The 24,068-nt window shown below is 44.9% G+C and overlaps 1 protein-coding gene across 5 annotated transcripts in view; it reads right to left on the reverse strand.

Moving 5' to 3' along the window:
* Window positions 1–24,068, reverse strand: part of FGD3 (FYVE, RhoGEF and PH domain containing 3) — a 924,278-nt gene that overhangs the window by 122,178 nt on the left and 778,032 nt on the right. For all 5 annotated transcript variants that reach the window (XM_069643609.1, XM_069643613.1, XM_069643610.1 and 2 more), the window contains 2 exons: window positions 22,949–23,047; window positions 17,557–17,619 (listed from right to left, as the gene is read on the reverse strand). In XM_069643609.1, coding sequence (XP_069499710.1) covers window positions 17,557–17,619; window positions 22,949–23,047 — 162 coding nt within the window. The remainder of the gene's footprint in view (window positions 1–17,556; window positions 17,620–22,948; window positions 23,048–24,068) is intronic.

Consider the following 24,068-nt stretch of genomic DNA (forward strand, 5'->3'; position numbering starts at 1 on the left):
CAGTGCAAGAAGAGGCCCTCTTATTTTCTTGGTAGCTTGGCTGCCAAACAGGTTGAGGTCACTGAGGAAGATATTGGCTGCGTTGCTGAAGGGTTTTATGTGAGAAACCAGAGGGTGTCAAACCCACTAGTCCCTGAGGATCTCTCTCAGGTGGACAGGGCACGGCCATCACCTTTGTATACAGACCCTGGGGGTGGACGAGTGCGGGAGGAAGGTACATTGTTTTGAAGCAATAAAGAAAATGAGCAGCAAAAGTGAAGTAAGCAAAAGTAAACGTGAACTTTGAGTCGACGTGGTCCTGCGGTGGTCTGTGAAGAACCACGCACATTTGAAAGTCTTCAACATCCGAAAGTGGTCCGAATCCGAGAGAGGGAGATTCAAAGTATATTATTAAAGTACAACAAGCTTGGGGAAGGGAGCCCTGTTGCTAGTTTGTGTATAATGGTGATGTGAAAGGTCTGAGCCCGACATAGGGGGACCTACGCGAACAGTTTGGAAAAGGTCTTAGCCTGACAGAGGGGGACCTTTGTGAACTTTTTGTTAAAGTATTATTTTGGAAATCGGAAAAAGAGACTTTAACGTGGAAGACCAGCTGGCCTCAATCCACGGTTTGGAACTGTTTACAGCGTTGGAAACCGAACTAGAGTGCGTCATCCTTCCTACAGGGACAGCCTTACTCCGTCTGAAGAGGGGAGGGGGAGCTGGTTCAACCACATTTATTCTTTGAACGCGAATTTACCTTTGCTTACATTTCTCCTTTTTACACTTTTTGTAAAGGAGCTAGGGCAAGCATTTGTTATTTTTAGTATAGGTCATTTTGATTTGACTGACTCCACTAGGTCTATTTTGTTTATTGTTTGATGGTCGAGACAACTCCCATCTTAGTTATAGGGTAAAGTAGGAGTTTCTACAGCCGCAACATTTTCAATAAAGGTTTCACAAATTGTATACATTGCGTAAGCGTCATACTTGTGATACAATGCCTCCCCCTATAGTTTTGAGATCTGTGATTTTGACGAGAAAGGCTTTGTTGGTTTGTTATGGCCTATAGATCAGGTGAGTTTGATGGATTTGGGTGTGGTCCAATCCCAGAGGGTGCATGCTCCCCAATGTTTGTTGGATTGTAAGCGAGACCTTTGTCAGTCTTCACTTTGAAGTCCTTCTGTTGGATGCTTTGGCCACTGGAAAAGAGGACACCTGTGAAGTGTGTTCAGATGGTGGTGGGACATGCCACTGTAAAAATGAGTGCATCTTGGTGGTGGTGTTTGCTCTGCCTAACTGCGTTGTTGGATGGAGGGCTACTGAGCCAGGATCAGCATGGGTAGGATACCATGGCTGACACTACCATGCTACGTGCGGAAGGCAGGGGTTTGTCAGAGGATAATGGTAGCTACTCTATCCCCTTTGAGAAAATTAAAGAGCAGCTTTCCCAAGCAAACAGCAGCACTGATAATGCTCAGCTTCACTCACTCCGGAATCCATTTGAGAGAGGAGGATCGGAGCTAGGCCAAGGTCACCAAGACAGTTAGACACTTTAAAAAAACAAGAGGTAGTTGTGAGCTCAATAAGGAGGATGTGGTTCTCGTAGCGCAGGTCCAGACCCATCCAGGCCCGGAGAACTGCTACACCCAAATTCCCTATTCCAATGCACCATACTATATTATCATTCCACCAGAAGGATGCTGGAAGGAGGGGCTAAAACCCTATACAACTTCATAGGCTCAGTCGGCAGGTGGTGGTGGAAGTAGAAAGAGCTTATGTGGTGCTGGCTGGTGAGAAAAAGAGAAGATGTTGGAGAAGGATCTGAAACAGAAGCTGGGGACAGGACGATGGAGCAGAGGACTTGCAGCCTGGGGAGAGCCGGAGACAAGAGGCTGGCCGAGATACACAGAAGGCAGATGTAAGGGGGAGATAGGAGGCTGGGTGAAAGTAGACCCAAAAGGTAGGGAGTTAAGAAACCCAGTGGGATGGAAGAGGCAGACTCAAGAGGCTGTGCAAAGATAGGTTGAGAAAGTTGAAGAAAAAGGGATGGAGCAGAAAACAGTGGTGACTAAGAGGAAAGTGCCCAAAGGGGTGAGGAAGATCAGAGAATAAAGAGTAGAGGAAACATGATTGTAATAATGGAAGTGCCCAAAGTGGGTAAGTAGGTGGGAGAGTAAGGAGGGAAATGGGGGACCATAGTTGTACTAATATGAGTGCCAAAAGTGGTGGTGAAGGTGGTAGATTTGAAATATGTTTGGAGTATCTTATGTGGTGTGAGAGAGCGGGCCAAAGAGGTGAAGAAGGTGAGGGGGAATAGACATCTGAAGCAAGAAGCTATTGATGATGGATGGGTAAGGAAAGAACATGAGATGAAGGAAAGTGAAGCAGAATGGGGGAGCAAGCAGTGAAGGAAGTGAAGTTGTGGAGAAATCTCATGAAGGTGAACAAGGAGGTGACAGAAAGAAGTAAAGGAGGAATGCTGGGTACCCTCTAGGAAGTGAAGGGGGAGTTAGGAGGATAAATGAGGACATGAAGGGGAGGACTGTTCAAGGACTAGGTGAGGCAATAGTAGAGCAAAGCGGGAAGTGGAGATCTGTTAAAACAAAGGTGGTGTGTCCCAAGATAAAAAAGGCAAATCCCAAGAACACAAATAATGGAGGGCAAAGGTTAATGGGGGGTAAAGCCTGAGGTGGTACACTGGGGAGGAGATGGAGATTGAAGCAGGTGTGTTAAGAAGCTGAACTCTGACAGAGAGGGAGGAGATGTGGGATGTGGTGAGAACCCTGACCCAACTGTAGGGCAGCCTCCTATCACCCTCTGGCTCCAGTCCATCTCGAAGGCTCACATTCATGGGCCCACTTACAGAATACTTCCACCAGCACCGATGGTGGAACACACATTTGGAAATGAGAACCATGTAAGAGTCAAAGAACTGGAAAAAGACAGGTTTTGGCATAGCACTATCCTATCATGAAGAACAACCATCCTGACTATGTTTAGTTTAACCCAAACAATATAGGCCTCATTAAGAGTTTGACAGTGCGTTAAAACGTGGTTGCAATTCTGTTACTGCCACTTTTTGGTGGTAACTGAATTACCACCGTTTCTACCGCACCGCCAATTCTGCATTTGGAGGAAAAGTGGAGAATTTACATCCAGCAAATGGTTAGGAGGAAAATCCTCCACTTTTCCTCCAAATATCTGCGGAATTACCACTCATCGTATTTCTGCCAAAATCCCCATGGAGTCCTATGAACTACAAAAATGGGGATTTACACTGCCCTACTACAATTTGTAATTCCACAGTAAATCTGCGGGACCAAGTCAGTAATCGAGTTTGGTGGTATTTTTGCAGATTTACCACCAAATTACCACCAAACTCGTACTATGTGTTTATTGTGGCCAAAACTATGCACATTTAATAATAAAAAGCTTTTCTGACTTGATTCCCTTGTTTCGCCTATGTGTCGATCAATGTCCGTTGTGGGACTGTTGTGAGTGGTGATGAGGTCAGCAATATCTGCTGTATCTATTACTTTTGGCCGAGTTTTGATTAACATGATGTTGAATGTGCATATTTGAGGTGATAGTAGGTGGTGGCGGGTGGAAGTGGATGAGGTTCTGTGAGGTGTGAGCTGTGTGGACTGGGTGGGAAGTGCAAACTCTATTTAGGTTGGGTCCAGCTTCAGGTCTGTTCTTGAGATCCATGTTTGGGAAAGGGTATGACATGAGGAGTTTGCCGTCAGCAAACCATACACTTAGGTAGATTTCTTGTTGGCTAGGTAGAAATATGGGGCTCCCTTGTAAAGTGAGTTGAGAGGGTGCATTGATGGGGAACTCTTTCGGTAAAATGGTGATCTGGATGTTTCTGTATGGAGGTTTAGAAGAGGGGATTTGGAAGAGTCCATCTGGACAAACCACAATTGATGGTCTTCCTGGAATAATGCAGGCAACTAGAGTGTGTTGTACATCTGCAAGTATGTGATACAAGACAATTAATGTTATGTTATTTTGCATTTGTATAGCGCCTTATATACCATTGGTATGGTATGAAGGCGCTGGTAGGTTGAAAGCCCTTGCGAACCTAAGTTCAGATCAGTAGAGAGAGTAGGGGGAGTCAAAAGGTGCGTGTGAGCACCGGGTATGTGTGCAGCTCGTGCGGTATTCATGTGATAGCTGCTTCTTAGCTGTTGGTGAGGTGGTTGAGAGATCAGGAGTATGTGTTCGCTCGGCAGGGTTTATCCAAACCGGATGTGGCTGTGTTAGGCCTGAGAAGAACGCCTGGCTGGGGGTGTGTAACCAACATCGTTTACTTAGAATGATGTGGAGTGAGCGGCGGATGTTGGTATGAGAACAGTTATACCGAATGGTGTCATAGTATCTCTGTGTTCTAGTTGAGTGGTGATGTAAAGGAGAGAGTAAGCGTGGTGGTGAGATATGAGTAATATGCTTTTATTGAACGTTCTCTGCATTCCAAACCATACTATATACGTCTATATACGCAATTCTATGTGCTTGTTAGCTCCAGGCACTAATCCACTTTATGCCCTCATACGTATTATGCACTCACCTCTTCAACGCTCTCACCCCCTCAACGCACTCGCCCCCTCAACGCACTCGCCCCCTCAACGCACTCGCCCCGCTCTACGCACTCTCCCCGCTCTACGCACTCGCCCCGCTCTACGCACTCGCCCCGCTCTACGCACTCAATCTGCTCTATACATTCATCCGTTCTATACATTCATCCGTTCTATACATTCATCCGTTCTATACATTCATTCATTCTATACATTCATCTTCTCCAGTGATCCACATATTCTCCGCACATCCGAATTCATCAGCTACCCACACTCATGCGCATTACTTGCTTCTCTTGCGGATATCTGCAGATACGACCTGGAGCTGTCACATATTCTACATACTCATCCGCTCCACATATTCATCTGCTCTACACACTCATCCGTTCGAGATGCTCTTCCATTCTATACACTTATCCAATTTACTTATTCATTCGATTTCCACACTCATTTGAACTATGTAGTTATCTGTTCTTCCATTCATGCATTCTTCCACTCTGTACGTTCGTCAGTTCCACCTGCTTCATCAATTCTAATCATCTCATCTGTGCCATTCATTTCGTTCGCTTCTTATGCATTCCATCGATTTCAGCAGTTTAACTCTTTACTGTTTCCGTATGATTTATTTTTATTGGCCCTTTTACTGCTTTGATCTACTTTATTCGTTTAATTCTTATAGGCCCTTTTACTGCTTTGATCTAATTTATTCGTTTAGTTCTGTTTGTCCTTCTAGTTTATATTAGGGGTTATTAGCTGTCAATTTCTCGGATCAGGTAGTTTGTTGGATTGGTGTCATTGAGTTGTTGTTAGACTGTTTGGTTAGTATGGTACGGTTGGTTTTATGGGAAGAGCCAGGTTTTCAGCAGTTTGCGGAAAGACGTTAGGTCCTCAGTTAGGCGGATGTGGGGTGGGAGTGAATTCCATAGCGTGGGTGCCAAGGCTGAGAATGATGATCTGCCTAATCTGACAGAGTTTGTCTTCGGTATGACTAGGAGGCCGGCTGCGCTCGATCTTAGGGTTCGTGGGGGGTTGTAGGGTTTTAGTTTGTCTTGAAGATATTGAGGTCCGGTTTTATGCAATGCTCTATGGGAGATGCATAAGGTTTTGAAGGTCACCCTTCGGCCCTCTGTAGAAGGCATCCGCCGTTGTTTCCAATCCCCGCTCCCTCTTCCGCATTTCCCCATGTAAGCCTGCCCTCCCGGCTCCCAGCCTGCCCACGCCACCCCTGATTGGCTGCCCGTGTCTGCCCTGCAGACCTAGTCCTCGACATCAACCTGCACCCGTGCTTTGCCATCCATTGCCAGGCGAGTGTGTCTGCCCCAGCTGCTGCTCCTAAATTTGGCCCAATCTTGTGATTAATAGTGCTAGCGGCCCCCAGGCCCTCTGTAGAAAGAATCCGCCATTGTTTCCAATCCCCGCTCCCTCTTCCGCATTTCCCCGTGTAGGCCTGCCCTCCCGCCTTCCAGCCCGCCCACGCCACCCCTGATTGGTCTAGCCGTGAGAGTCCCCCCTTCATTGCTTGTCCTCCCTGGGCAGCCCTCTGCCCGGCAGCCCATCGGCTAAGGACCTGAGGCAAAGGACGGCTCCTACAAGAGACGGCTCCAGGTCGTATCTGCAGGTATCCGCAGGAGAAGCAAGAAGCCAACAACAAGTAAGTGTGGCAAGGGCGGGGCCAGAAGCAATAGCCTCTTTGAGAAAGTTGCATTTAGAAGTGTGCCCAATAGCCTATGTGTGTATTTAGAAGTTGTACCCAATAGCCTCTCTGAGAAAGTTGCATTTAGAAGTGTGCCCAATAACCTATGTGTGTATTTAGAAGTTGTACCCAATAGCCTCTCTGAGAAAGTTGCATTTAGAAGTGTGCCCAATAACCTATGTGTGTATTTAGAAGTTGTACCCAATAGCCTCTCTGAAAAAAGTTGCATTTAGAAGTGTACCCAATAGCCTCTCTGAGAAAGTTGCATCTAGAAGTTGTGCCCAATAGTCTCTCTGAGAAAAGTTGAACTTAGAAGTGTACCCAATAGCCTATGTATGTATTTAGAAGGTGTGCCCAATAGCCTATTTGTGTATTTAGAAGTTGTACCCAATAGCCTATGTGTGTATTTAGAAGTTGTGCCAAATACCCTCTTTGAGAAAAATTGCATTTAGAAGTGTGCCCAATAGCCTATGTGTGTATTTAGAAGTTGTGCCCAATAGCTTCTCTGAGAAAAGTTGCATTAAGAAGTGTGCCCAATAGCCTCCCTGAGAAAGTTGCATTTAGAAGTGTGCCCAATAGCCTATCTGTGAAAGTTGCATTTAGAAGTGTGCTCAACAGCCTCTCTGTGATAGTTGAATTAGAAGCGCCCAATAGCCTCTCTGTGAATTTAGAAATGTTCCCAATAGCCACTCTGGAAAGTTGAATTTAGAAATGTGCACAATAACCTTTCTGTGGAAAGTTGCATTAGAAGTGTGCCCAATAGCCTCTGTGAAAGCCGATTAGCCTCTGTGTGATTTTAGAAAGTGTTCCCAATACCCATTCTGCGGAAAGTTGCATTTTGAAGTGAGCACAATAGCCTCTCTGAAAATTACATTTAGAAGTCTGCCCAACATCCTAATAGTATAATACCATGCCGGGCAGAACCAACTAATCTCCCTAATAACCTCTCTGTACAAAGCTGATTAGATTCATGCCTAATACCCTCCCTCTATAAAGCTGAATTGAAAGAAGTGCACCTACTAGCGTGCCCTAATTAATCTTATTAGTATAACTAACAGTATAGCTGTGTAATGTAGAATCTAAAACGGTGACTAATAAACAAATACCAAATTGAATCTAGAGATAGACCCAATATCTTCTCTGTATACAGGCGAACTTAGAAGTGTACCTAAAAGTACCTAATAGACTAATATCATCTCTGTCTACAATAGAATCTAGAAACACACCAAATAGTCCAGTATCGCCTCTGAGCAATTTGAACCTGGAAGTGTGCCTAAAAGCGTGCCACCTCTGAACTTAGAACTACAATCAGAAAGCCCTCCTAAATCCACCTAAAAGCTTGCACCAAGCATGAGTGCCCCCACTCCACCAGAGTCTGTCGGAAACGACCCCCGTGGACCGCCCCCAATCTCCGATCTGCCTTCCCTCCCATCCACCCCTTCCCAAACCACCCCACCCTCCTTCGCACTTCCTGCCATTCCCTTCTCCATACACCAAGCCAGGGGGGCACGATGGCGAGCCAATCACCCTAAGACCACTCCACCCCTGAACCCCACCACCGCCCAGCCAACGTTAACAATACCCGCTCCCCTCACTATCATACCTGGCACACCCCGCCCTGCAATCACCCACCCCCCGCCTTGCCCTCAAACCCCTGCCACCTCCCCCCCGACCGCACCCTTTCCCCTCCCTAAAAACTGCACGCCTAGCCCTAGCAAGAACCGAAGCTGCTTACCTCTCCCCTCGGAACTCCCTACCCTCTCTCACACACCAATCGCAACAAAGAAACTAAAGAGGAAACATACCTGGTCCCCCTCAATCTCTCAGCACTCTTCGCCTCCCCTGTCTCGACCCACCACCTCATTCACGCAATCACCTCCTTTCCCCGTGGCTTCACCCTTCCTGAAACCCCTCTCCCTCGATTTCTCATCAACTGCAATTGAAACTCCTAATCGCCCACACCCCACCTTCAAATCCCCCGAACCAAACCCGATCATCTTATCACACGCAGCCACCCACCCCCGGCCGAAGCCTGCCAAATGTTCTGCTCGCCCATTATTCCCATCTAGCATCACCCACCTACCCCTATCCCTCCACTCTCTCCGCCACCGCCCACTCCCGCTCCTGCACCGAGACCAACCTCGCCTGCCGATGTGAACTGCATCCTATTTAACGCCCGATCCATAGCAAAAAACAGACACTGCATCTATGACCTCCTCGCCTCTGTCAAACCAGACCTAGTATTCATCACTGAAACCTGGTTCTCTGATGACTTCGACCCAATCGCTAATGAAGCCTTCCCCCCCCCCCCCCCCGACTACTCCCTCATCCCACGGAATCGTCCGTCCAGAGGAGGGGGGGTAGCATTCGTCTTCAAGTCTCTCTTTCACGCCTCAATCATCGACAACCAACCCTCCATTCCGTCTTGCGAATCTCTCCTCGTTAAACTATCCCTCTCCCCGTCGCTCTCACACAGCTTCCTAATAATCTACAGGCCCCCTGGCTACGATAGACAATTTGCAACAACCTCTGCGACTCTATTGCCACCCTCCAACTAAACCATCCCAACCTCACCCTTCTTGGAGACTTCAATATATGGCTCGACATTCCCACCAACCCTATGACACACTCTCTGGTTGATGGTTTAGACACAATTAATCTCCAACCCCACATAAACGGCCCGACTCAATATAAAGGACACACTCTTGATGCCATTTTTAGCTCCAACAGCCTCATTCATCTAAAGCCCCCCACCCCTATCATCTGGTCTGATCACTTCATTCTCTCGTTCACCATTCACTCACCAGACCCCCTTCCCGTACTCGTATCTGAACCTCCGAATCTACACAAATGCTGGAAAAAACTAATAATCGCCCCGGACCTAGCCGAGGCTCTTCTACAGTCTCCACCACCTACCTGCCGTATCAACAACCAACTAACCCCTGAGGCCTTTGATTCGTGGCTCAACGCACCTCTGATGCGGCTCACACCCCCTTGCAAACCATCAACCCACCGTGGCCTCTTCCCCAGATGGTTCACTCCTGAGTTACAGACCACTAAACAACAATACAAATATCTAGAACGCAAATGGCAGAAAGACAAAACCCAGGAGAGCAGGGCCACCTTGGCCCGACACCTGTACCAGTACAAGGCCGAAATCCGGAAAGCAAAAAAAGCACACTACAATACCCAAATCCTAAACTGCAAAAACCCAAGCAAAGAACTCCACAAAATCATCTCCGAATTCACCAATCCAGCTTGTACCACGACCGTCCCGACCCCAACACAATCACTGTGCGACTCACTCTCCCTCCACTTTTACACCACGGCTATCGAAAGGACAAAAACTCTAACCACCAAACTAGCTCTCTTACATTAACCAGGCAATGCTCCCCCCATACCAGCCAGCCCATCAGCTGCGTCCTCCACGCAACCAACGTTCGAATCCTTTAGTCCAATATCACCGGAGCAATTTCTCTTTCTGCCCGCAAACCATCTGGATCGCTGCTGGACCCTTGCCCAGCCACAACTCTTAAAGACATTTTCGCTTCCACCTGCGCAGGAGGTGAGCGGGGATTGGAAACAACGGCGGATGCCTTCTACAGAGGGCCTGGGGGCCGCTAGCACTATTAATCACAAGATTGGGCCAAATTTAGGAGCAGCAGCTGGGGCAGACACACTCACCTGGCAATGGATGGTAAAGCACGGGTGCGGGTTGATGTCGAGGACTAGGTCTGCAGGGCAGACACGGGCAGCCAATCAGGGGTGGTGTGGGTGGGCTGGGAGGCGGGAGGGCAGGCCTACACGGGGAAATGCAGAAGAGGGAGCAGGTATTGGAAACAACGGCGGATGCCTTCTACAGAGGGCCTGGGGGCCGCTAGCACTATTAATCAGAAGATTGGGCCAAATTTAGGAGCAGCAGCTGGGGCAGACACACTCACCTGGCAATGGATGGCAAAGCACGGGTGCGGGTTGATGTCGAGGACTAGGTCTGCAGGGCAGACACGGGCAGCCAATCAGGGGTGGCGTGTGTGGGCTGGGAGGCGGGAGAGCAGGCCTACACGGGGAAATGCGGAAGAGGGAGCAGGGATTGGAAACAACGGCGGATGCCTTCTACAGGGGGTCTGGGGGCCGCTAGCACTATTAATCACAAGATTGGGCCAAATTTAGGAGCAGCAGCTGGGGCAGACACACTCACCTGGCAATGGATGGCAATATTCCTGGAATAATGCAGGCAACTATAGCGTGTTGTACATCTGCAAGTATGTGATGCAAGACAATTAAGGTGGATCTTGGTGGGCACAATGTTTAATGCCTCAGAAAGTTTTTTTTTTTTTACCACCAACAAGTTATTGGTGTTGATGCAGAGGGCCTCACCCTAGTACAATTCGTATGGCTACAAGCCAAGAACATGCAGGAGGTTAACATTACTTGTCATTTATCCGTCAAGTAGATTGGAGATGAAATACATAAGTAATGCTTTAATAGATAAACGTAACACCAACAATGCTTCCAGCCTGTGCAAGAACTGAGAGTGCAGAACATTACTTTGGGTTTACTTTCATAGTGTTTGTCGCATGACAGGCAAGCGGTAACATCCCTTGAACTGAAATCATGAACTGATGACAAGTTTTGTGCATTTATAATGTATGTACCAAGTCTTTCAACAGGTGAGTGATGGATGCCAGGTCCCAGTCACATGTGGTCATCTGCTTTCATTTCTTATATGTTACTGTCATAACCTTGAGCCACTAATGCTCTTCTTGTGTGATCACCGAGTCCCTGAGATGTGTTGTGAATTCATGGTGGATATATGATTCTAAGTGACAGGATGATCCTGGCTGAGGGTTGAAAACCTAATGGCCCTCTCCATCACCTTCCAGGCTGGGTTCTGCCAGGGGATGGTCCTGGCAAGGGTTTGGAAACCTAATAGCCCTTTCCATCACCTTGCAGGCTGCTTTCTGCCAGGGGACGGTCCTGGCAGGGGTTTGGAAACTTAATAGCCCTCTCCATCACCTTCCAGGCTGGGTTCTGTCAGGGGTTGGTCTTGGCAGTGGGAGAACAATTAAATAGCCCTTCCAATCATACTTGCAGTCAGTGTGTTAGATGACATGTGGGCATTTAGGGACTCCTGGCTTGTCGTATCAGGCAAGGCGCTAGGGTGCCGATAGGATCCCTCATCTCCTCATAGGAGAGGGATGTTGTTTGTATTAGGGTTTTTACACTTTGTATTTATTCAACAGTAAGTGCATTTACAGGTGCTGGAGGCAATCCTTGGGCGGGGTGTCTTTACAATATGTAGTAGTTATGGCAAGAGAGTATATCCGGTGATGGAGGGTGAGCACGATGAGATGCAGACCTTGGCCAATGATTAGTGAACACACAAATAGAACACACATAAATGGACCAATACATAGTCTATATAGAAGCATGTGGCATTGCTGATAAGGGTAAACTGGGGGTCCACCTGGGAGAGGTTAAGAGCGGGGAGGAGACAACCCTTCAACAGACTAAAAGTAGAATTTGAGTGGGAGCTTGGATTGGCTTGGATTACTCCGGGAGGGCATTCCAGTGGGGGTGGGCAAGTGGAGTGGAAGTAGGGAGTGCAAAAGGAGCAGTGGACTGATAAGTTGTGGAGAGAGTAACATTGCCGCGAGAGAGAGTAAAGAGACGCAGTCATCATGGTACTGGGGCAACACCATTGACAGAAGGTGGGGGGTCGGAACGTGAAGAAGCAGCAGTTTTTCTTCATGGCGTGGAAAGTGTATTGGCAAGCAAGTACAAGTGTCAGAAGATCTGAGTAGGTTGTAGAGGGTGTCTGTGACGGTACCATGTAATATTGTCACCTTGCATATGGTCGCCATGCATAATGTCGCCGGGAAAAGGTTGTGGCAACATTATATATCGGGTCAGGGGAAGTGGGTGTTGTGGGGCTATCCACTGCATGTTCAATGTGCTAATGTCCCCCACAAAGAACGGCCCTCTTTTGGTGACATTTTTTGCAGGGCAACATTTTTGCAGGGACATTATTAACTGAGCGTGCCATTCTTTAAGCCATTTTGTACGCTTAATTTGAAATGCATGCAACACTGGTTCAAAGTGTTGAGCAGTAAGAATAGAAAAAATTCTAGAGCGCATATAATGCACCAATAAAATGAATCTTTAATGAGACCGTTTCGTAGAAATAAGTACTATAGTTATTAATCAAAACATGTGTATGAATTTAGCGTACACCAACACACTTTATTGGCTAAAAAAAATAAAACTTGTTAAGGAATGCTACAGATCTAAAAATATAAATTGAAAAGTGATAGACCTTACCTTCTGCTAAATTCACGAGTGCACCTACTTAGCTTACAGGTGTTTTAGTCAATTTGACAGAACAACTGTCTCTTTTCAAAGAAAAACCTGCATTTTGACTTACTGCACAAAAACCCAGACTCGTTTAGAGTGGAAAAGGTTGCTTTAATGTGACAGGTCAAAGCTTACAAATAACCGCTTACCTGGCTCCCTGGCTTTACAGACTAACAAACCCTTTTAAACAACCAATTAATAATTAACACTTTCATTTCCCCAACAATTAAATAATTAAATAAATAAATAAATCCACTTCCTCCCTAACCATCCCTTGGTCCCTACCGTCTACTTACCAATTTTCAAGGCGTCCCGTTTTTTCCCCGGGGCCATGCCCCTTCAGGCTCAATACCTGTTCCCGCGGGGTAGCCCGTTTGTGCAAACAGCACTACCCCCATCCTTTCCCGCGCCATTCCCCCCATTGTGATTTCCCTCCCCCCGGCAACCAAACTACTTCCCAGACCCCTAACAAAACTCCTCTCTACACCAATCTCCTCTTTCCTATGACCTGCAGCCGGTCTGACCTGCCACATCAGCAACAGATATTATACATCACAACTACAAAACTAGAGCCCCAACCTGTCACACAAAACTACCGAAACCATACAAACCGTGAACAGAAACTCAAAGACCCCAGTAATATTTGAAGAAAGAATAACCCAGAAGAAACCAAATTAAAAGAGGCCTCCCACCACCCCCCTCAGAAAATTAAAACCAGGTCCCTGGAACAACCCAAAAAAGGGGGTGGGCGGGCGGGTCAATCTCAAGTCCCCAACCGTCGCCTGCTTCCCGAACCTTCCCTGACCCTTAAATACCCCCTGGGAGTGGCACTCTACGCGCAAGCCACCTCGCTGGCCTGTGCAGCGTCAAAATAACCCCAGGGGAAACGCTTTGCGTTCACCCCGGGGCCCCCCTTACCACGTACTTACTGGAGTTTCAAGTATATAATCTTACAAATATAAACGGGTTGCATGCGTAATAGTGTAGCGGCAGGATAGCAATGGGGTAATGGATGTATTAAACTGGGTGGCCAGTGATAATGTCGAATGCAATAATGTCGACAGTCAAAATGATATTTTCCTTGTTCATTTATTTATTGAATAAATAAATAAATAAATAATTAAAATGTGTTGAGTATGAGGGGTGAGAGGGTGGTGGGGGATGGGGGGTGGCAAGGGGGTGTTGGGTGAGGGGGGTTGGGGGAGAACCCCCCACCCCTAGTAAATGATACTCTTCTTGTTTATTTATTTATTGAATAAATAAATATATATAATTAAAATGTGTTGGTATGAGGGGTGAGAGGGTGGTGGGGGGTGGGGGGTGGCAGGGGGGTGTTGGGTGAGGGGGGTCGGGGGGGACTCTTCTTGTTTACGTATTTATTGATAGTGCTAAATGACTTTTTTTCTAAAAATTGACTCTTGTCATTATAAGTATAGGTTTTCGACATTATTGTTTTCGACATTTTTTTTCAACATTTTTGTAAGTCGAGATTTTTTTTTCGAAATTATCACTATAAACCATTAAACTGCATACACACAGTGCTTCTAAAATATTCCTCTTAATTAAACAATGCTCCAAAACAGTGACGGATGTGATCAGGCGAGGAGCAAGAAAGAGGGCTGTTCTGAGCTGGGATGAATTGGATGCTCTGGGGCTTTCTTTTGAAGCAATCTTGTTGAACACCATACTGCTGCGATATTATCTCAATGGAATATGTGATTCTTAAAGGAAACCTACTGGTTACAATGGCATAGAGATGACCTACAAGTAACTAAGCGACACATCCAAAACAGACACCAAAAGAAGAGCAAGCCTTTCAAAAACTATTTACCATATACAGCAACCTACTTTCACATTTACGAAAGGGAAACAAAATGAGAAAATGGAAAGCACCGTTTAAAGGTAGGAAACAATGCACAATATTTAAAACATTCAGTATAACATGACACTGACATGTTCTACTAGAAGTGATTAATGAAAAAAGAGATCAAAGAAAAAGTCGGTTTCTTGTGACAGTGCTGCAAGGGAAACAGATTCTAATGAGGGGGAAGGCATGGGGGCCCTGGCAACATCGAAATAGATGTGACGCTCTGATCCTCTTAAGACTTGTATGCTTGTATGCAGCCTTATATACATCATATCTTCAATGGCGGGCTTCACCCCACCTTTGTCCTGGAAGGCCCTGTACTCATCTGGTCATCAACTGTCTTCAGGATCACGCATGAGGTCATCTCCCCCAGCAGCAAGCTGCCTTGTGGTGGTTCCGCAAGTCTCCAGCATCTCACTTTTGCTGTTAACGGTTATGTCAGTTCCTAGTCTTACCTTCCTTCAAAGAATACCAGACTGCACCATTGACAACAATCTGTGCCTGTATCCCTCCAAATCAGCAAACCCCTTTTTTTGGTTACCCTTTCCTGTCCTCCCTTCCCTTTCCTTCAAATTGCAAGGCTCGTGGAGAAGCTATCCCCCTCCCCATTCAAACACTGCCAGGAATCTGTACGTCATATTTAACATCTTAAATGCTACCTTACACCTCATACCACACCTCAAAACGCGCACTTCCAACTGCATGTGATGAAGGAGGAGTAATTAGTTTCCTTTCCTAACGTAACCCTCAAGAAACCAGGACACCCAAAGCTGCTGTCCGTTCCATGCTTGACCCCTGAAACGCCATCTACTTGGGACTCAGTGAGGGCTCCATCCAACGAATACAACTTTATCAAAACGAGGCTGCTGGACAATTTTTCCACTCAACCCCTAGCACCCCAACACTCCTGCCTCGAAATCTCTGAAAAGGCTCCCAGTGGAGCCCCTACATCCTCAATTAAAGCCCCTCCGAAGCCCAACACAGTCCATAGAGAGCTCAAATAAATGTGTCCCAACCAGGAACCTTATACTGGCCTCTTAACATCCTCTCACATTGCTTATATTCTACAGAAACCCTGTGCTCTGCAGGGCACACAACTCTAGAACAACCTAACCCCAGCATTCTTTCAACAGGTTCCGTTGAAAACCTAGGGCCTGGATGCAGTCAACTGCGACTCAGCTTTCTGGCTTCAGCCCCCCCACCCCCTATTTTCTATATTTGATTTTTATTTCACTTCGTGGAATGTACAAATTACTACCGCCTATTGTTTATGCTCCTTTTCCTACTCTTTAAAGTGCTTTCAGCGATGTGGCACATTACAAAAAGCCCCATAACATAAGGAATCAAATAAAAAATGAAGTGTATTCTACTTTGAAGGGGAGGACGTGCTGGAGGAAGTGTGGCAGCGAGCAAAAAAGACTGAACTAGACTTTTGGGCTATTTATATTAGGCGATTTACAGCATTCATTTAGAGTTTGTGCCGATACTAAATGTCTCCTGAATTCGATGCCCCGTGGCTGCAGAATTATTGCATGGTAGTGGGGGTGAGGGGGGAACTGTCTCTTGACTTTCGTGTAGCAGCTGCACACTTCAACAGTACCCTACCCCGGGAAGACAATTTCCATAATACATGCAAACGCGGGGCCGGCACCACACCGGTAACAACAGCCCTAAGGTGGACTTAGCCGAGGTGGTGCTAATGAGTTGCAACACACAACCCACGCTCCCATTTACACAATCCCACCCCCACAATTCTGAGCAAGGGACAGTCAGTGAGGTAGTCCATTTATTTAAAATAATAATGCAACTTCAACTAAGTTGGCCTCCAGCTTTTCACCATGTAGGTCAAAATAATATAGGTGCAACAACCCTAAAATCAACTAATCTAGAACAAAGCACCGTGCCTATATAAATGTCGCTCGTATAATTCAATCAAGACATTCACTTCCAGTCATAGCCGTCTTCATATAATGATGCTATATTCTAAGAGATAATACACATTCTAAACATTTCTCTCTCTGGACAATGTGTTTAAACTTAATGGTATACAGACAAGATGATGCAAGTGTGTTCAACAATAACAAAATAAGACCCCAATCAGCAGGAATGGTATTTGAGAACAGCTTGTAGAATCCTCTAAGTTGGTACCTACATAGAGAAATGTATGTATCTTTCAAAATACCTCGGATACAAAAAGACAAATTCACATTAATATTCTGAAAATGTTATAAAAGGATTTAACAAACAGCAGTTTATTTGGAAACTGAACAGAGGGAGTTTTGTTTATAGTATGCAGTCTGTATGCAAACACGGCCACGCCCTCCCACACCCCCATCAATTACATATCCCACTTAAAGCAGTGGACTGAAGGATCCACCTTAATATAGGGATTTGGCAACTTTAACACATGCGGTAAAGGTTAATCTGTATTGTGGTATTCTCACCAATACTGCCAGACACTTAATGAGACCCTTATCTTTTTTGGTCAGTGAGATGAGACGTTTTACTTTTTTGGGATTAGTTTAACCATATGCTATTAAAACATTGCAAACAATCTTTACTATCCAGATGACAGCAGTCACTGTAACAAGGATTTTGTAAACTACGTAAACTTGGCTTTAGTGTAGAATATCTACTTGGTGCTATGATGAATACAGAGTTATTTACAAATATATAAATTATATATATATATAATAAGAATTTACAAATACACTAATAGTAACATGCCAGGCTTCAGTTTTGAATCGATTCTTAAAATTGCGCTTGCACCGTGGGAAGGCTCTGTAATGTGGACCCAGGAGAGCACTACGTTGTGCACATGTACTCTTTTCTGTACTCTTGTCCAGGACAATTAAACTTGTTTAAAGGACATTAATCTTAAACTCTACCAAAAAGTGTATGTAAAATAGAAAAACTGAATAAAAAAATGAATTAAGTGCTCAGATCAAGTATTCAGATCAATTAGAAATGAAACGCCTGCAGAACTTCCTTTTGAAGTATATTAATTGATTATCAAGATGTATTTCCACATTAAATACTCTTTTACACAATATTTCGAAAGGTCCTACATTGAGAAAACTTACTCCTCCAGAAGAACTGCAGATGTCTGACCCAGACATGTAATCTAGAGAGCTTGTGCCTGATATCTGAAAAAGAAAATTTAAATCTCTTGTTACATACAAATTGTGGAGCTACGAACCGGTTTAAATATATTTCACACCATGCATTAAGGATAGTTAATGGGCAAGAAAGCTACCAACTGAAAAAATGTTACATCTACATTATCTACCAACACAAATTATCCTAAACAAATAAATGATGGTCAAACTTGCCTTAGATTAGGCTCGTAAATCCGATTGTGGCACGCAAGTGTTGAAATGACAGTGATCTGTTTGCTCCCAGCTGATGGACTTTAGAAGAACGTAGTGCGAGACAGGCATTGTATCAAGAGATGACACAGAAAACAAAACTCATGTTTCAAAGAGCTTTATTAAAATGTGAGGATGGTGTAAGGCCTAACTTACCCTACAAATAAGGTAGGGATTTCTCCTGTCTAAAGAAATCTAAAGAAAGTCTATGTCTATAAGTCCAAATCAAAGTTTCATCAGTGTCCACAAAACCTATGCTTTCCCTCAGAACCGGAAATTAAAGTGTGGGATTCTTAACCAAAATAGTGTTCAAAAGTAATGGCTCAGCTGCTCTCAACTCAATGCCCAACAAGGCCTTGATGTTCCCTTCCCCAAGTTCGATATGATACAATTCACACGAAAAAGGAGATTCTCGAGATGTTCCTTTCCAAGATAAAGCTTCTCAGTTCTTTCTAATCTCAGGGTTGCAGTCCCCAAGATTCCAATTTGGTATTATTCTAAAGTCATTTGTACAATGTTCAAATGTAGAAAAACGACAGGTTCACTTGATTTGCCCTCTGGCTTGTCTTATTAAGTAGTTCACAGTTTTCAGTGACTTACTTACAATTTTCTTGGCTAGTCATCATTTAAGGTTCCCTGGTTTAGGCGCAGTTATCAGACCGCATGCTCCACCCATTACAGGTTGCACAACTGTAAGTCGCCCCTAGGCTCTTCTGTATGGGGCTTTGGGTTTCTCCACAATTGTCTTTTCTTTTGGTATAGTGTAACCCTTTTCTGCACCAGCCTTTGCTTTGCCACAAGATCACAAATCTTCACATTTGTAACTCGAATATTTAAGAATTTGTTCAATTTGCCACTTGTTGTAATTCTGTTGAAAGGGCTGCTGTTTCACATTTATAGTTTGAATAAAGTATTTGTCATTTGTTCTTAATCAAATATTTAGTTTGGCATTTAAAATGTTGTGCTTTCATTCAAAAGCCATTCTCATTTAGTTCAGTATTCAGTAGAAATCACACTCACTTGTGCTTAAGGACCATTATTTATTTGCGGTCCTCTGGCAGTGCTCTGGTTTCCACAGTTTCCTCTGACACTTAACGGCAGTGCAGCTCCTTGTGGCGTCTTCTGCTGTCGCACTTTTCTTCTCCGGAGCTGAGAAGCAGTGCACCTGTTCGTCGGGCATGTCTCCTCCCATACGGCTTCTTTGCTCTGCTCTGCCCGCGATCCGTGTCCCCTCGGATCCCAGCAGCATCTGCAGCTCCAGCTGCACCTGTGCTCAGGGGCGGGCGGCTTGTCTCATTCTTCTGTCTGGCAGCACCTGCTGTCCGCCCCCAATGTGAAGGCTCCTGGTCATGCAAATTCCCTCATTCAGGTCTCGAGGGATTGTTGCCGGCATCTCAACTCTCTAGTCTTCTCCCAACACAGCAGTTCTCCTTCTACTGCTTCTCTCTCCTCTCCTCCCTCTTGCATGTTTTTGGGCTCCACCCTTTATACACACTACTATTATACTATTTAGACTCAATTGCCTGACCTTGTATAAGCCTGTTAGTAGGACATGTCTACCTTTCAGTACTGCCTATACTTACACCTCTCTTCTTCGTCTCGGTATCAGAGTGGTGTCGGTCATAGGAAGTGTGCATTGCTCCTAGTTGCCTCTTCCTCTTCTAAGTACTTGGTGGGTATTTATAAGGAGAGATATGACATGAGTAAACATAGCCCATAAAGGCTGTCTGAAGGGAGGGTGAATCTACATTAGGAAGGAGGGATATCATGTCTCGCCATCAGGCGCTCTCCCAATCCCCAAGGACCCTTCACCCAGGTGATCCTCCCACCCGTGTCCACCCCCAGGGTCGGGATCCAAGACTGATGACATTTCCCTGGCCACCTCCACAGAGGATCCACAGGAAATAGGAGGGAGAATACCTTCAGGTTTCTCACAGTAGGAAAAAGTCATCACTGGGTGCATTAGAACACATACCTGTAGATTACAAATAATTGCAACAGATGCACTAATACCTTGAAGTTCCTCACCAACTAAATAAAAATACAAACCAACATTGTTACACAGTAACTGAGGGCAGTTTTTAACCGATTGATCCCACGCCACACTCTGATATGCTTTGTTGCACAGACGCGTAAAAAATAATAGACCCTGGCACCAATAAAAAAAGTGTCCCACAATTGAAAATTGGAATTGAATAGTTTGGCAAAAAAAACATTGCTAAGCCTGGAGGTGCTAACAGTGCTTTGATAAAAACTACAGCAGAGGTGGGGCATGCTTACGGGTTGCAAAGACTAAGGCTATTATGGAATGGCTCTGAGGAGCCCCTTTCCCTGGACTTTGATGTGGGAGGTAGAGCTAGACGAGGATTCAGAAGTGGAGGTCAGCGGAGTAGGTAATGCTCAGTTTGGGGACTCGGAGATCGCGGGAGTTGGTGAGAAAGGGCACCAGGGCACAACTAATGGAAGGAGATTCGGTGGAAAAAGGTGCTGGCCTTAGGTTGGAATGCTGGCTTAAACCATAAGATTGAGTCTGGATTCCTGAGCACCTGAATTGTTTTGTGCATTCACCTCTTGTGCAAATTCGAAATTCACCACAATCGGCTTTTGGTTGTAAATGACAGGGCAGTGATTTGCTGCACAGGCTATGACAAGTTCTTGAGGGAAGGGGGTAGGACGATTTGATGTTCAGCAATTCATGATATAAATAAGGTGCAATCTAGGCTGATTGGTAGTGAACAAGCACAAGCATGCAATGCAGGATCATTTACAGTGTGTGTACTGGTGAAGCAGAGAATCTTTATCATCCAATCATCCAATTATAGGCATGTTCATGTACCTTCAGTTTATTTACATGGCATACTTCTGTGATTAAGAGTTTTAACAGATGCAGGCAGCATTCAGACCATGGAGAAGGAGCTTGTAATGGTAGTACTGTGTTACAATCACAAGGCTTAATATGTGTAACATAATTTAATAAATGAAGTGGGAATTATTTTCTATTTTATGAGACAGAAGAATTTGCCAGGCAAGTAAAAGTGAAATAAACAACATGGCCTTCTTACATTTCTTTCCACTGTAAAGTACCTGCATTATTATTTTGCTACTATATGACTGGCTCAACAAGTCCAGTGCATCATCAGCCCCACAAGGAGAAGTGAGCAGGATCTCTATGGGGATTGCACTGAATTTCAGAATAATTAACCAGAGACCAATACGAAGATTGGAAATAGACCATGGATTTAGGGTGGCAAGGTAATATGGTGAAAGGACGATAATCTCGTCATCCACCAGAGCGGCATGCCCATGTACCTCTTTAAAAAGAAGAAGAAAAGGGTCCTCTCTAGATGTTGGAAATGCCTTGAGCTGCTGGCTTGAGGCTGTAGAACTGGGTCCTGCAGCCTTTGCCTCTCCAGGGGTGTTGGACTAAAATTCCCATGATCCCTCACCATTGACTATGCTGGCTTGGGGTGATGGGTGTTGTAGTCTAAAGCATCTGGAGAGGAAAGGTTGTAGAAGCACATGGCATGTACATTGCACAGTTCCTCTTTTCTGCTAATGCGGCCTCTTGTCTCTTACAGCAATACTGGAAGTCATGGTAATTCTGATTCCTGAACGGCCACAGTGAGAAATGTGATGATACGTCCATCCAGGTAAATAGATTGTGCGCAGTGATGTACAGGAATATGGTTACAAGCAGCATCTCATCATGGATGATGAATAAGTCAATGCTTATATATTTATTATCTTGCATGAGCATGGAGGGCTTAAGAGATGCCAACAACTGATGGAGAGGCGCACAGCCACCCACCTTTGCAGTACCTTTCACCAGGATTCAATTCAGAGCACAGTAATAGGATACAACACCTCATGGTGGATTCCCCAGCTTGGGATCGATGAACATTCCCACCTTGTTGCAAAGTAGAATATTTTATCTGGACAGACTGGTCAAAGGAAGCTGCAGCCTTTCTTCTAACCTGAACACTCCATTGACTGCTATGTTGGGAAGGTTGTATGTTTCAGAGAGAAACTCTGGTAAATGATTCTAAATTGGAATTGGTTATTTATAACGCACTTATTACTAAGAGGTTTCTAAGCGCGGAGCCGGGGATCGAACCTGTGTTGATCAGCGACATCTTGCTTCCAAGGTGAGCGCCTTGTCTGTGAGCTATCCTCCAGAGACAAATGGAATCTGCAGCAGCTTAGGCTTGTATGCTTACCGGCACCGTTTTTTTCGGACTTGCACATTCATAATGAGGCCCTCACTGTGTTTCGTCCTTGTTATTTTGCCATTTGTTTTTTTTTGGCGCGATACACCCCACTCCCCTCCACCCCCACAAGTCCTAGTCTGCTTCTCACAGAGCCTGGATATTGATACATCATTTCCCATCCCTATATCAACAGCGACAGCCAATGATTGTTGCGTCGGTGCCCATATTAGCTGTATGCCTCTTGGGCACAGTTTTGATGGATCTCAGTGCTGGGTGGTAGGTGGTCCAAGGGTGTGCTGCACCTGTGCACAAAAAGTATTGTGAGGGCAGTTTTGAATTCTACCATTAAAGCAATCAGGGTACAAATATAGTAAGATATTGTAAGTTACAGCACAACCTTTATTGTTTCATACTGCATGGGAGAGATACAGTAGGAATACTTGCTGAAAACAGGCATAACAACATCAATATACCAGTTTCTATTTTTAGAACTATTTATCCTTGCTGATGATGGACAGCAAGTATATAATGTAGTGGGAGAAGGGATATGCTGGTGGTGTGTTGGGATGCAGGCTTTCAATTTGGCACATTTTGGGCGTGGAAGGCTATAGGTCTTCTCTGATAACAGGGGCGGGTCTTGCTCGACAGTGGCTAGGGTGTCATTATGAGGCACAGGGAAGCTCGGTGGGTGACTGAGGGAGCAAAGGAACCTGCTGCTTATCTGAAAGGTGGGAACATGATTGGTGAGTGTTCAGTGGGTGATGACAGTCTTCAGGGCATGCTAGCAGGCAGCGTCTACCCATTGGATGACGGTAATAACAGCAATTTAATTCGGGTGGGACTGCAGAACAGTGACATTCAGCAAGGCTGTCAAAATATGAGGCATTTGTTGTACTTACAGATGAGTCAGGAGCATCCTCTTCTCTCGAAAAAGAGCTGTTGAATGCTCTAAAGGTTTCACTGTTTTGTTTATGCTTCTCAATAGTGGCCTGGATCACCTGATGAAATGAGCAAAGAAAATAACTGTACAAATAAGACTGGACGAAAAAGACACTACAAAGATCCTTTCAGGCCCCGCATTCCTGGCCGCATCCCCCACACAAGGTAGAGGAAACAAAAGAGTTACACCATGACAGTTTTAAAATAATAATGGTGTTACCCAAACGAGAAAGCCCTGCAATGTTTTGGGAACTATATACTAGGAGCAACCTGCACAAATTACAAATGCAGACATGCCCTGCAGTGAATTGCCAGCACAAAACCTGTCAATTCCACATTTTAAATGATATACTAGAGGTTTTACCTAGTTGATCTGCAGATGTTCACTAATCACCAATTACAGTGAAATATATTATCACACATTTCACCAGTTCACCTACTTTAGAGGAAGAGTACCTCAGTATTCTGAGAGATTTCATCATCCATTTTATTCAGGTTCTTTAACTTTATTTGAACCAAATATCGTTGGTTTTCACAGAAAGAAACACTATTCACTGAAGGAGGGCACTCAACATTATTCTCTGGATCAAATAATCTGTTGCGAGTTCTTGTGCTCCAATTAAACTTTTTGAAAGAGACTAGTTATGGACATGGGTCTTCAAGATTACATTGATCATGCTGGCAATAATCTTAATTATGCCACTGCTAACTTTCTTTGATGCAATACAATATTTTTTTATCCATTTTACATGTATGTAATATAAGTATAGCTAAGACCATGTGGTGGTCTGTGTTGCTGTAGGACATTCTGGAGATGGTTATTTTGCAAATATATTTTTTTTTTCCACATTTGGTTTCATTATATAAACAACGCTATTCCAGTAAGTTTTACCAGATATTATGTTTTAAAAACAGTGTCCCCTGTGTATTGTAAAATACAATTACACAAACAACCGATTTTCACATTAATTGTTCAAAACGTGCCCATATGGCACAATTTTTGCCAGGATGCAATTTTACTCTGCCATGGTCAACCAATGTACACATCTATAAGACTAATTAGTACGAATATGCCTTTTT

Source organism: Ambystoma mexicanum, chromosome 2p (assembly GCF_040938575.1).
Source record: "Ambystoma mexicanum isolate Mex_15411 chromosome 2p, UKY_AmexF1_1, whole genome shotgun sequence".
In the NCBI taxonomy this organism is placed as follows: domain Eukaryota; kingdom Metazoa; phylum Chordata; class Amphibia; order Caudata; family Ambystomatidae; genus Ambystoma; species Ambystoma mexicanum.